The sequence below is a fragment of the Chanos chanos genome, chromosome 5 (genome assembly GCF_902362185.1).
Source record: "Chanos chanos chromosome 5, fChaCha1.1, whole genome shotgun sequence".
In the NCBI taxonomy this organism is placed as follows: Eukaryota; Metazoa; Chordata; class Actinopteri; order Gonorynchiformes; family Chanidae; genus Chanos; species Chanos chanos.
Genome location: NC_044499.1, coordinates 13,331,704 through 13,345,260, shown reverse-complemented (window position 1 = coordinate 13,345,260; position 13,557 = coordinate 13,331,704). Strand labels below are relative to the sequence as shown.

At 43.0% G+C, this 13,557-nt stretch overlaps 1 protein-coding gene across 2 annotated transcripts; it reads right to left on the bottom strand.

Annotated features, from left to right (window-relative positions):
* Positions 1 to 624: 624 nt before the first annotated feature.
* Positions 625 to 12,272, bottom strand: chico. Of its 2 annotated transcripts, none has more exons than XM_030775376.1 (7): positions 11,499 to 12,272; positions 5,337 to 5,434; positions 4,152 to 4,215; positions 2,132 to 2,176; positions 1,412 to 1,474; positions 1,062 to 1,136; positions 625 to 943 (listed from the first exon to the last, which is right to left on the bottom strand). In XM_030775376.1, the coding sequence occupies exons 1-7, from the start codon at positions 11,523 to 11,525 to the stop codon at positions 716 to 718; spliced, it is 600 nt and encodes a 199-aa protein (XP_030631236.1). In that variant the 5' UTR covers positions 11,526 to 12,272; the 3' UTR covers positions 625 to 715. The 2 variants fall into 2 exon arrangements, with proteins under 2 accessions (XP_030631236.1, XP_030631237.1); XM_030775377.1 differs by having other exon boundaries at positions 625 to 940.
* Positions 12,273 to 13,557: the final 1,285 nt, after the last annotated feature.

The following is a 13,557-nucleotide window of genomic DNA, read 5'->3' as shown; positions in this document are numbered from 1 at the left end:
AAAAAAAAAACCCAAAACAAAAAAAAAACCCCAAAAGGCAGTACTGAGACAAATGAGGATAAAATCTACACATGACAGTAAATTATCAGGCGAAAGCGTAGAACAGACACGATTTTTAACATCAGGACCCCCTTTTTATCGGTTTAGGATTTCTTCATTCTGCATTCACACCCTCACATCCATACATTCAAATCTCTCTTCCTCCCAACAGTTTCACTCTAGCAAAGCGGGAGAGGAAAATGCAGCCTGGGTAGAGAACGCTGAATGAGGGCCACTCAGGGCAGGGGAGGGGGTGTAGCAGTGTGTTTGAAGGGGGGGGGGGGGGGGCAAGGATAGGATGTCAGCAACAAACTAAAAATCTCAAACAGAGAAGAGGAAGGGGAAGAGGGCAGGGGACACAGGCATGCAAAACACTTGACAGGAAATTTAATTTAGGAGAGAAAAACAAACAGCATTAAAAAAAAAGGTAAATAAAAAAGAAAAGACAAAAAAAAGGTTGATGTGTAAGCTGCGTTGCGAGGGAGTGCTGGCAGAGAGCACAACAAAGCAGATGTACTGAGAGATGCTACAAAGGACCAACATGGAAGAGAGAGAGAGAGAGAGAGAGAGGAAGAGAGAGCGAGATAGAGAGAAAAAGAGAAAAAGAGAGAAAGAGAGAAAGACAGAGCTCTCCGCTCTTTTTCTAGTCCTCTCTGGTGTATTCTGTGAGAAACCGTTAGTCAGATTTGTCCCCGTCCTCATCGCGGTGGTTGTCTGCTCCCTCGCGGGTGCTCTTCTCCTCCTTCGCCAGGTGGGCCTGCGAGGCCAGGATGCTGGAGAGGGAGAAGAGGCCGGAGCTGGAGGTCACTGCCGGCAGGGTCGGGGGAGTCAGGCCCAGGGGTAGAGGGGTCATGGGCAAGGCCAAACCCTGGAGCTGAGACAACTGATGAGCCTGGAGCTGCTGCTGTGGACAACACACATGTACAAAGGTTAGAGAAACACACAAACACACACACAGGTTTGAGAAACACACACACACACACACACACACAAAAAAAGACACTCATGAACAAGCAGCCTACCCGAATGATTGAGTTCATCTCTGGTGGAGTGACCTGCTTGGCTCTCTCTATCGCCCCCAGGACCTGCTGCTGGTGCTACAGACACACACGCACGCACGCACAAGCACACACATTATCATCTCAATTTTGTACCACAACATTTCGCTGCGTCTAAGCTAAAGGCAAGGCAAGACCAGACAGGGCAAGAGACCTACTTGCTGTCAATGAGAGAACAAAGGAATACCATTCAACATAACAGTGTATCACACAAAAATTACACTTTCGCACACACATTCAAAGCATCTGAAATGTATTCTTCTGACTACATCTGAAATGTGTTGAGTGTGAGGAGCTGATGTGCTCTTTCTTACCTCCTGTGAGAGGTAGGGTAACACCTGGGCACAGATTCCATTCAGTCTCTTTACAATCTCTGCCTGCAGACAGAGAAAGAGGCAAGGGCCATGTCATTTTCCTCCTTTCTTTCTTTTTTAATTTAACCTTTCTCCCTCTTTTTCACCCTACTTAGTCACAGCCAATTCCCCAACACCTCCTTCCAGCTGCATGCGGAACCACCGCGCCGGCCACGGAGGGTTCGGGTTTGGGCCGAGTCACTGACCGCTTCTTTTGACCAGGCCACAGAGGGCTTCTCTGGGAAGCCGTAATGTGCGTAGGTTCACGCTGACACCCTGACCACTTATCGATGCTGCTGCCGCCGTGATGGGGATTCGATCCCCTACCGGCTTCCTAACCGTGAACACCACCGTATTACGTTAATACAGATGCCCGGCCTGAGCCGGAGGCCGGACAGAAACCTGGACTCTGCGGTGGCGGGCTAATGTCTTTTCCACTGTGCCACACAAGATACATACTCACATACTATGTAAGTATGTACTTGTCACACAGCAAACATCAAAATAACCCAGTTTTAATATGTTAATATTTAAGAAGCATTTAATCATGTTTCACGTGTTAATATTTCATAAGTGTTACACAACTGAATGAGAGGACTCTGACACAAGAGGGGGAGGTGTACCGAGATGTGCGCAGAGAACAGGGGATACAGTGTAGAAAAGAGAGATATGGACTCTTACCTGTTTGTGCATTTCAATGTTCAGTCCATAGGACATCTCATAGTACTGTGAAAGAATTACACACACAAAAGAATTTTATGCTCAAAAAGACGTGGACCAATAAAGGGCGGGCAGACATCATTTACAACCATGGCGATGGCAACTCTAACTATAGCACGGACTTATCGGGACCGTCTGTTGTCTCGTGAAGGCTTAGCTGAACACACGTGTTGTATGTATTCCTTACGTACGCCCCCTTTGGTAAAAAGTGTCTACCAAACGAATAAATGTAATGTAAATGTAAACGTACATTTAAAATGGATTTTTTTTAAAAATTACATACGAGCCTTTTGCCTCTAGATTCGGTTTCTTGTCTCTGAAAACAATCTGGTTTGGGCCTTTCTGTGCATTCAGACTAACTGTTCTGCTACCAGAGGTACAAGGAGAGAGCAGTGATGGAGTAATATGACTGATTCAGCTGAGGCCAGTGCTCTAATGAGATTAGCATGGAAGATGGATCAATTAGAGCCCACATAGCCAGGTTATCACGCAAACACACAGACTACAATCAGATTAGGGCAGAATTACAGGCGGAGAGGAAGGGGAGAGCACCATGGAGACTCAGGAGTGTTACCCTGAGGGCGCTGAACAGCCAACAGTAACAGACATCCCGCATATGCAGAGACATCACTGCCACATCTGTTACAGCTCTCACACACACACACATACACACACACACACGCACGCACACCACACACACACAAGACACTTTGGGCTAGAGGATGGGCACTGTTGCATATTTTTGAAATAAAAATTTTGCATTAATGCCTTGTGAATGATGATTAGACCTTTGTGAGAGAGAGACAGAGCGAGGGGGAGAAAGAGAGGGAGAGGGAGGGGGGGAGAGGGGGAGAGAGGGAGAGAGAGAGAGAGAGAGAGAGAGGGGGGGGGGGGGGGGAGGCATTTGGTTGGTAGATAGATTGCTGCTGGTGGAGATTATATATGACGGCTATCAGTACCTTCCGCTGCTGCTTTGGCATTATGTTGGGCAGTAAAGCATCTGGTTTCCACTGAATACTGACCTTCACCCACTAACTCAAAAAGTTTAAAAAACCTCACGGAATCTGACTCGTGGGTCAGAAAAGGCCAACATATATTGTCAAGAGTTTCTGTTAATATCCTGTTCTTTAATATTTATTACTTACGACTTTTTGTTTTTGTTTTTAATATTTATTGTGCGTTGTTTATTTGTTTTATGCGGCATCGTGGTCCTTGTGTAATCTCGTTCCCCTGTATGTACGAGCCATGCATATGTGGAAATGAGAATAAAACAGTCCAAGTCTAAGTCTGTTACACATGTCTATATTTAAACCGTATCAGTAGCAGCAAGTTAAACAGTTGATCCAACCTACAAACCTCAAGCTTTAAGTGTTATACACGCACATGCATGCAAGCTCATTTGCATATTAACCAGTCAGTTTCAGTTGCGGCTAGCTGTTTCCAGTTAGGTTAGTTAATTGAACTGCTGTTGTCGCTGTTAGCCATACGGGGCGAACATTACCGGATTAAGCAGTAAAACGAGCTCTGACAGCCATGTTCGGTTACAGTGGGAACACAGCCTTTGTGATCTCACAAAAGCGCAGATGGAGGGAGCAGAAAAATGGCAATTCAAACGAGTGCGGCGCAGAGGAAACGGAGGGAGGAAAAGAGGGAGTCTGTGCTAAGCGTGTGCCGACACTATTAGCAGCATTCAAACATTACAGTCAGTTACACACTGCATCGGTTATTCCTGCTGTCCAGTTACTAATGGATCGGCTTCTGCCTAAGGCTTCACTGTGATCTGCTACTCTGATAGAACGCAATGCTTATCTATCAGTGTAGTGTTATATAAGAAACGAACAGGAAAACTCTGAGAAACAGCCCGTGTGAATGGAGACGCTGGTGTGGAGGGAGCAGTTGCTATGTAACGCTGCAGTACTGGGTAAGGACTGGGCCGACCGGCGTAAAACCAGTGCAGGCGGATCGGGTACGACTCACTCACCATGATATAGTGACGCTGCATCTCCGACTTCTCACTGGCCAGCTTGTCACATTCCAGCTTCAGACTGACACACACGCACACGCACACACACAGAGACACAATCTTATTTAACTGAAGAAACAAGATATTCTGTACTCTTCTAAAATGAGAACACATTCAAAACTTGGAGAAAAAAAAAGTCCAAAGATTTGCATTTCATAACCTTCTTTCCATAGAATTCTACAGAGAAATACAGACACTTAAGGCAAAAAGCTGACTATCTTAAAGAATTTGACCAAAATCTGAATGGACACACACAGTAACAAGTTGGGTTATCACAACTATGCAACACAGTTTGCAGCTGATAAAAACAGGAATTTTCAGAAACTTGAGCAATAGTATCAAATAAACATGGCGCTCGCCAGTATTCCCTAAAAACAGGTTTTAAGTCTGTCTCTGAGTGTACATTAGTTAAAAGGCTCAGAGGAGTGTGTGTATTTGTCAATGAATACAGTCACACTCACACGCCTACACAAAAGACAAATTTCCTTCAGGCTGTCACTTCCACTTCACCTAATCCCTCTCCCTTCCTCAAAAAAAAAAAAAAGAAAAAGAAAAAAGAAAATCCGGCAACATTTTATTGCCATGACAACCACTCTCCCGCTCTGCAGTAGCTGACAGTGACAGATAATTGGTTGGTGTTGGGCTAGACCTAACGTGATTGGTGAAAACAGCACTAGGTTGGGAAGATGCTTTGAGCTCCCAGCCCAATAGAGTTTCCTACCTCATCTTTTCTTATCTGTCTGTAAACTGTCATTTGACAGTTTTCTTGTATAAATCAACATATGGCTGGCAGCAGCAGCAGACAGTGTAAAGTGACTGTCATTTCATAACATCTTTATTAATTCCGAAACCCATTAGAATTTCAGCTCAATGCGCCGAGATGCCGGTAACAGCTTAAAGCAAATCATTCCTCTCACCATAATTTATATGAGAGATGAAAGAAAGAAATTACAAAGACAAATGTTTGAATTTTATGACTCCTCTGCAAATATATTGGGCTTAGGAGACAAGGTTAGGAAGATTTACCTTGTTTAACAAAATATCCATCCACCCATTCATTCATCCATCCATCCATGCGATACTCCCTTTAAACACACAGTGTGAGGGTGAGGTGATTGTGGGTGTGACGGTGTGAGGCACTACCTGTGGTACTGTGCTTGCAGAAACTGGAACTCATCTTTGATGCGGTCACAGGAGTCTGAGGTGGTGAACTTGAGTGGTTGCGTTGACTGAGATGTTGCCTGGCAAAGTAAAACAAACACGATGGTCAGATAAGCATCTATGTAACAACAGGTCTGAACATAGATGTGCACACGGTGCACATTTCGTACTATATACAAAACTACACTAGTTGCCAGCAGTAAACATAACCTCAGTTAACCTTGGCAATATTTCATTTGTTAGAGAAAGTTATTTTGTTCATTCTGAAATATCTGCCTCAGGAGGTCTTTCTGACGTTATTAGTACAGTCCTGTTTTGTCAGGTAATAAGAGCACGCGTGCGGTTTGATCTGGACTTGATTACTCTAGTCTGAATGAGGCAGAGAAGAGCTCCTCTCTGTGTGATGTGACCAGCACTGCTGTTTGCTGCTGTTCAGAGCCTGTTTTGACATTGTTAAGATGAGATCAAGGGGGATTATTCCAATTTGATCACATTGCAGACAAACAGACACACACACATACACACACTCACTCACTCACAGAGAGATCTACCGCAAAGGGCACCTAGATATATAGCCCCTCCCACGTTCACGTTCATTCATCTACCCACACTCACACGCACTCACAAGCACACACACGAGCGCTCGCACGCACACACACGTACACACGAGCGCACACACTAGCAAACAAACCACATGCTCTTGTGGTCACTAATGTGTGGCAGAGAGAAAAGTATCTCTGACCCCTTTGCAAAACAAATCATAGAGCAAAGCAGCTCTGATACATAACTCCTGCCATAACCATAATGCCTAACCAAAGCGGGGTTATCTTGCTTTATCATTTCCTATTCTGAAAATCATACGTACAAGAACTACTCTTTACCATGTCAAACAGGGTGCTGTGGTGTCACCGGGCTGGTTTCTGTATGTGTAGTGTGTGTGGTGTGTGTAGTGTCTGCGTGTGTGTATGTGAAAGAGGGAGAAAGAGAAGCGTTATGAATATGTGGTGTGTGTCTGTGGTGAAGGCTAATTTTCATGTCTGAGCTCTGACAGGTCTACAGACTGCATTGGACTGTGTGTGTGTGTGTGTGTGTGTGTGTGTGTGTGTGTGTGTGTGTGTGTGTACATGATGAATCAGTTGCCCCCTGCTGCAGTGTTTTGTTCTGGCTCAGTACCCCTCCTCTGGGGGCCCTTTGTGCTTGCTCAAACTACCACTCCATCATTTCACCCTCTCTCTCTGATGCACACATACAACACACACACACTCTCTTCAAAATGAACACAAACACAGACTTCTTTCACACACTAACATCCATGAGCAAATACACCAGCACCCAGTTCATGTTACATCCTAAAAGGTCTTTGAAGGTTCAAAATCCACCCACACGCTATGTAGCCACAGGCTAACAGCTGCACAAAGCAAATGATGTTCAGTACTTAAACATATTCATCTCACACACATCAACCAAAGCCATAAGCCATCACACACAGACACAAAAAGGAGAGAATCTCACAGAATGCACCATAAAGGCACAGTCTGTAGCTATCTTTTTCCCTTTTAAACCATATTGTTAATACTCATTTCTTTTCTATTCAAAATATGGCAATACATCATCTACTCCCCCTTTTTCTTTAAACTGTGTATGGCCTTTTATACAGTTATTATTCATCATGGAATAAATAGATCAATCAGGATGAAAAGAGCTAAAAACCTTTTCACTGGACTGCTCAAATGAATGTACAAGAATGAATGAATGTACAACAGTTCATTATTGTGATAAAAAAAAAGAGTTTTTTTCTTTTCACTAAACAATATAAACTGCCTTCTGGTTAAACCTTGCCTAAAATACTCTCTCCATTCTTTTTATCTTCTCTCATTCAGTGGCCTCACCTCACTGGAGTGTGTTTGTGTGTGGTTCCCATCTGAGATGGCCAAGGGAAGAGGAGGGGTTTGAGGTGGGGAGGGTCGGGGGGGGGGGGGGGGGGGGGGGGGTTCACAGCCAGTTTCCTCGGCTTGTAGCATTAGAAATCAATTAGTGAACCCGCTACAGAAATCATCATTATCACCTGTGACCCCTCCACACTCCCCTGAGAGTCTCCCCGTTCACCCCAGCCCCATTCGAAACCTCCAGGGAATGAATGGTGCCCCTGCCCCCCCCCCCTCCTCACGGGGTGACCACTCGACAGAGTGGACCCTTTGTGATGGTAATGAGGAGCTTTGCCCTGAGTGACCCAGACATCTGCTGCACTGCATGTCAACCCCTCCACCCCCACCCCCCCCTCCGCCCCCCCCCCAAAACCCTGCCTCAATTTGTGCTTTACAAAACAAAAAAGCGGATAAGACCCTGGAGGCAAGTGTGTGTGTGTGTGTGTGTCTCAGAGTTAGGTAGGGAGGGGAGGGATGTTGGAGTGTGCGCCGGCACACTTTGACAGGAAGACAAGAATCTCTCAGCAATTACAATTTGAGTTGTGTGTGTGTGTGTGTGTGTGTCTGTCTGTATGTGTGTGCGTGTCTGTATGTGTGTGATGGAGCTTTGACAGGAAGACAAAACTCTGAGCAATTAGCATTTATGCTGTATGTGTTCACAAAAACATTAGCACAGCGGTGGTGTGTGCAGAAGAAAGCTATGTACACAAACCTGCAATTCTTTAAAGAGGGTGCAGTAAAGTGACTGTGATGGGTGGTGTGTGGGGAGGGGGGGGGGTGCAGTTCTATGCGTGAGGGAGAAAGAAAAAAGAAAGAGGCAGTCTCAGGAAGCACGAAGGACTCTGTGTGTGTGTGTGTGTGTGTGTGTGTGTCTCTCTCTCTCTCTGTGTGTGTGTGTGTGTGTGTGTGTGTGTCTCTCTCTCTCTCTCTCTCTCTCTCTGTGTGTGTGTGTGTGTTGTGTCTCTCTCTCTCTCTCTCTCTCTCTGTGTGTGTGTGTGTGTGTAAGGGGGGTGTGTTTGTTTAGCAGTAGAGCCCAGCCGCAGGGATTAACCTTTCCTCAGCTGGGGGCTTTGTTGTACAGCCAGGGGCTGGCCTGTTAATTCAGCCAGCCTTAATAAAGCCCTAAAGCCCCTGCCCTCAGCCCTCCCCATACAACACACCAACTACATAATGACACACACACACACACACACACAGAGAGAGGGAGGGAGGGATGTAGGGCGCACAAGAGAGGCGAAAACATGCATTCATACATGCTTGTGTGGGTGTGTGTGTGTGTGCGTGCGTGCGTGTGTGTGTGTGTGTGTACCAGTGTGTCACTTCACTTTTTGACTAAAATGTAAAGCGTTTGGAGACACAGCTGGATAGATGTGAGTTTTGAATGCATTTGGAACAGGAAAGAGGGGATGTGAACAGTCATAGTGCATTCTCTCCACACTGCAGCCCTACCATCCACAGAGTCATTTACTCCACCTCGGCAAAGCTTTAGAAAGAACACACTCACCTCCCAGAAGATCACAATCGCCTCACAACAGTAAAACAAGCCTGCTTCTGAGCGCTTGGCTTTTTCACAGAATAAATGTACGCCAACGTCTGGACGTTAAAGTCAAGCACGATAAGCAGGAACCGTCGGCTCTGTCCTATCGGCCCAGTTCAATGCAATTAAAGGCTTGATAAAAAACACCAGAGCAGGACAAACAGGTATATTTTTGAGGTAATGTAACACCATCAAGCATTTTATGTTACTGGATGACACTAAATTACTAATACGGTGGAAAAATGGGTGACGGCCATCAGATGCGATGGTGGATTCTCACACTTCGACTACGCCGACTGCGACTAGAGAAGGGTACGTCAGAGAGATAACCGGGCTCTGAAAACTGGTGGAGAGGGAGAAACATAATTAAACCCAAAAAGAGACCTCAACTCAAAACTCATACGGAAGCCATCGATGGCCATCGGTCGAGTTGCTGGGATACCGTTGTATGGTGCTATCTAGTTTTAGGCTGAAGTTGGCCCTAATTGTTAGGGTCACTTCACTTTTATATGAAGGTGTCACAGTAATTGTGTTCTGCTGAGGCTGTGCACAGTATCTCCTGCGGCGAGAGGAAGTCTTGAGCAGCAGGGGAGGGGCCAAAGAAATAGCTGCTTTTTGGTGACGAAAATCACTCTGCTAAACCTGTAATCTCTGTCGAAAATCCACTGCATTTGCTCTGATTACTCCAAACAAGTAGAAGAAGGCAAACTGATTGGATTAAAAACTTACGACCGCAGTAAGCAGGGGGCTGCACGGGCTACGGAGATTTAATGAGCAACTACCCCTCAGATACTACCTTAGATACTAAAAAAAAAAGAAGAAACCTGCTAAAAAAAAAAAAACGTCAGAAAGTAACTGTTTCTGACATCTGAGGAAAACGCGTCATTCTTTAGGTGTGATATAAATCTTTGGTTATCACTATAACTTCCGTTTAAAAACCGACAAATTCAAAAGGAGTAAGGAGAAACGCAGCAACTTGTACATGTTTTGATTTAAGCTTGCGGCACAGGTCTAAGCAGTAGCATTAATCAGTGTTACTAGCCCGAGTCATCGGTTTGAGATGTATGTATATCACAAATACACATGTTCTAATCTGATATGAAATGACTATATGATTATCAGACTGGTCATGCAGCTGGTGCGACTCAGGATCCTTCTCTCTGCAGTTACAAGATCACAATGAAGGAGTATTGCTACTTCACAGAGACCCCTACCTCACCATTACAAAACTCCATCTCAACTCAACAGAACTTCATATCATTCAACAGAACAAATTTGGAGTTAGTCTGTCAAAGAGAACAAAATCTTCAAGATTCAATCAAAGACCCAGCTGTTAGCACCAATCCCAGACTGAGGACCCAACTGAAGATCCTACAGTTAATCCGAGATTTAAACCAGTTTTGCACCAGCTGTTTTTAACGTTTAAGACCAAATCATGGCGTTATTACAAGGTATAACTGTAGCGGTAGAAGTTTATGAATGTACCTGTGTCTGAGTACCTGAGCTCTAAAAAGGAAAAATCATTTCTGTGGCCATGACAGCAAACCTCTAAGTCACAGTAAAACTCCTAGATGAATTACAGATGAAACGTGAAGAAGGGCTTGGCTGTGGATATGTCAATGTACAGCCGCCCATTCATTGAATGTTGTATCTAACTTATCATGACAACAGACAGCTACCCATACTACCATGGGAAGCTCAGTCAACTACTTAGTGGACTCCCCAAAAGACATGACATATGAAAGCAAGCAAACTATCTGTGAACTTTAACTACCAAGTAAAGCTACATCAGGGGATTTTTGATAAAAAAAATGGAGGATCTAAGATACAGCGTGCTTTGACATATCATTTAAGACAAGAGCACAAACGGAACTTTATTCTTAGAAGAGAGAAGAACACCCCCCCACCCTCCAACCCCCTTCAAACCTGTTTTGTGTTTGGAGGAATGTTTGTCTTCCACATGAGGGAATAAAATGTAATTCAGAGCAATCAAAAATTATGTCTGGGGAAAGGAGTTCATCTAAATTGCCCATAGCCTGCAAGAGACATCTCATGTAATAGAAACCCTAACTGTTCTTAAAAAAAAAACCCTTGTATCATTTCATTTCATTCCATTCATTTCATCAGCATTAAAAACAAAGATCTCACGGACCTGGACTCGACGAGTGGTCAGCTGGATGTCAATTAGCCAATCCAATCCAATGATCTTCAGCAAAGCTCATCACAGAGAGGGTATAAGCTTACCTTTTGTTTATACGAAGCATAACCACCAACAAGCCAACCTGTGTTCGGCTGCCTAACATTAACTTATTGGTTTATATGTTTAGATTGCCACCCAAACATAAACCACTGTAGAAGCTACTTTTCAGAATTATTAGTCAACGTAATTGTGCATAGGAGCTAAACGTAATTGTAGCAACCAATTGAACAACACCAAAATGTTTTGATTTCAAATTTAAGTGAAGTGATTCTCAGGAAAGTCCCCAACCATTGTGTATAATCATTATACAAAGAAATGTATTCACATGAACAGCTGGCAGATAAAATGCATACGTAAACATGCCAGGTGGCATGGGGCCACAATATTTCACGCGCAATCCCTGAAATGATTCATACAGATAGCATATAACTTCCTCAGATGTAAGGGTTCTGTGTCGCTATATTGAAAAACATTACACTTACCGAGTGTCTGGATTGTGGAAACATCATGTCAATTTCTTCCTGCGCTGCCTTCAGCGACTGAAATCAAATATTTTTTAGACTGAAATCTTCTTTGTTTCGTCGCCAACCGGAATGCTGTCAAATAACGTTTGATTGCTGCTCAGTTCCTTTCCTCTAAATTGTTTGACAGTGTAGCATTAATGTTCTTTTACCTACACCAGCCTCTCTTAAACTGGTTTATTCAAGATCTAGCCTTAGCTGGTTAGCTATCGCCACAAGTATAAGGGAACGTTTGTCAGCCCTCCGCTGTTACCTGTATAGCTGCTGAAAACAATTCCAGCTAGCTGTTTTGCCCGACAAAAATCACAGATTTCTAGAAATCATAACACGCTGTAACGGAGATAATAACAACATTCTGCCGTTAAATATAGAGAAATGTTCAAGGGTTGTTTTATCAACGTCAAGAAACAATTATCCAGCAAGCTAGTTCTCCTGCTAAGATTCTGCGGCTAACAAACTGGTTTTAGTTATCGCACCAAATCGTGTGCAAAAAATCCTGTTTTTATTTGGTCTGCAAGATAATTCAATTGTTACACTTCCGCTAACTTAGTAAACCTTTGGTTGAATCCGTCCTTTTGTAATTGCTTGTTTCCAAACACTGAGCGGTTCCCCAACAGTCAAATACAAGCTTGGGCTGAAACAACCATGTCTTTCCGTTCCGCTATAAAATGTAAGAGACATCGAGGAACGGGCGGCCCAAGTGATGTGGGATCGAGGTGGTGCTCAGAAGGCCCATTTTGGATGTCAAATGTATAAAATTACAGTTTGCGGAAGTGTTGCTGTTTAATGTGCCCCCGGTGGAAGGTGTGCGGAACTGTCCTTTTGTTCCTGCCCAATCCCGTCTAACTCCTCCCTTCATACTACAGCAGTATTCGACGAAACATCCAACAAGCGCTGGTTTCATATTCATATGTAAATGAGAATGAAAATCTTTACATAAAAAACATTATGACAATGTCTTAGCTAAGATCATCTAAAGCGCTAAACCAATTGGGGACTGACATGTGATTTTCTTTCATCCCTCGCGTCTTCCTTTCTTAATGACGAATAATGTTGTGAGGTGGATAAACATCTATTTAACAAGCCCACACTGCCCCCTTTTGGAAACAGAGAACCCAATATCAAGTTTAACATATATATATATATATTAGCCTGTTCATCAGGAGGATATTGTACCGGTCTAAATAGTTAGTCCTAGAAAACTGGTCAGATAATTTAAGAGACCGCTTAAGTTAAGCAATTTTTGAGTGAAAGTTTTTGAGTGAATATAAAATAAGGATGATTCACATTATTGAATTCAATTAGTCTGTCCAAGTACATTTTATTGATTTAACCAATATGTTTCTTTTAAAACCCAATATGAAAAATAGAAAGAAGGTGGAGACAACCAAAAACTAGGCCATCAGCAAGTATAGGAACAAATTTATTTAAATTTAAAACAGATACTTTATATATTTTTTTTTTGTTTATTTTTCAGAAGGCGGTTATGAAATTCATTTTCATGTTTGAATGAGGTTCAGGCAACAGTGGTTGAAATGAAACAAATACAGATAAAAAGAACCAAAAACATGGCGAGAATGTTATGTCAATATCCAATATGAACCCTGACTGGAGGGTTTAATATATTTATATATTCTGAGCCCAGCCCTCCCACCCAGACAAAGAGCACATGCATTTAAAACCACTACTTATTCCAAAAAAAAAAAAAGAAAAGAAAAAAAAAGAAAGAAAGAAAAAAAAAAAAACAGCAGTTTTCTTAAATCTTAAATACAGAATAAAGTAATTTAGTCTCTCTCATTTTAGTGTTTCTCTCGTTTTTTTTTTTTAAAAATGGGACCGCGAAATACATGGGTCCTTTGATGATTTGGACAACAATTGGCACTTGTAAAGAGTCTGTCTCCAAAGAGGGCATTGGCACACTCAATATAATACATCATTTACATTTGGTATACTTACAAAATTAAAAGGAGAAGAAAAAAAAATAATACAACAACTACACATTAAAAAAAAAGAAAAAAAA

Excerpts from the sequence above, each read along its gene's own strand:
- chico (XM_030775376.1), bottom strand. The coding sequence starts at position 11,525 with ATGATGTTTCCACAATCCAGACACTCG. Across the intron at positions 5,435-11,498 it reads TTCCACAATCCAGACACTCG|GCAACATCTCAGTCAACGCA; the intron begins GTAAGTGTAATG and ends TTACTTTGCCAG. Across the intron at positions 1,475-2,131 it reads ACATTGAAATGCACAAACAG|GCAGAGATTGTAAAGAGACT; the intron begins GTAAGAGTCCAT and ends CTCTGTCTGCAG.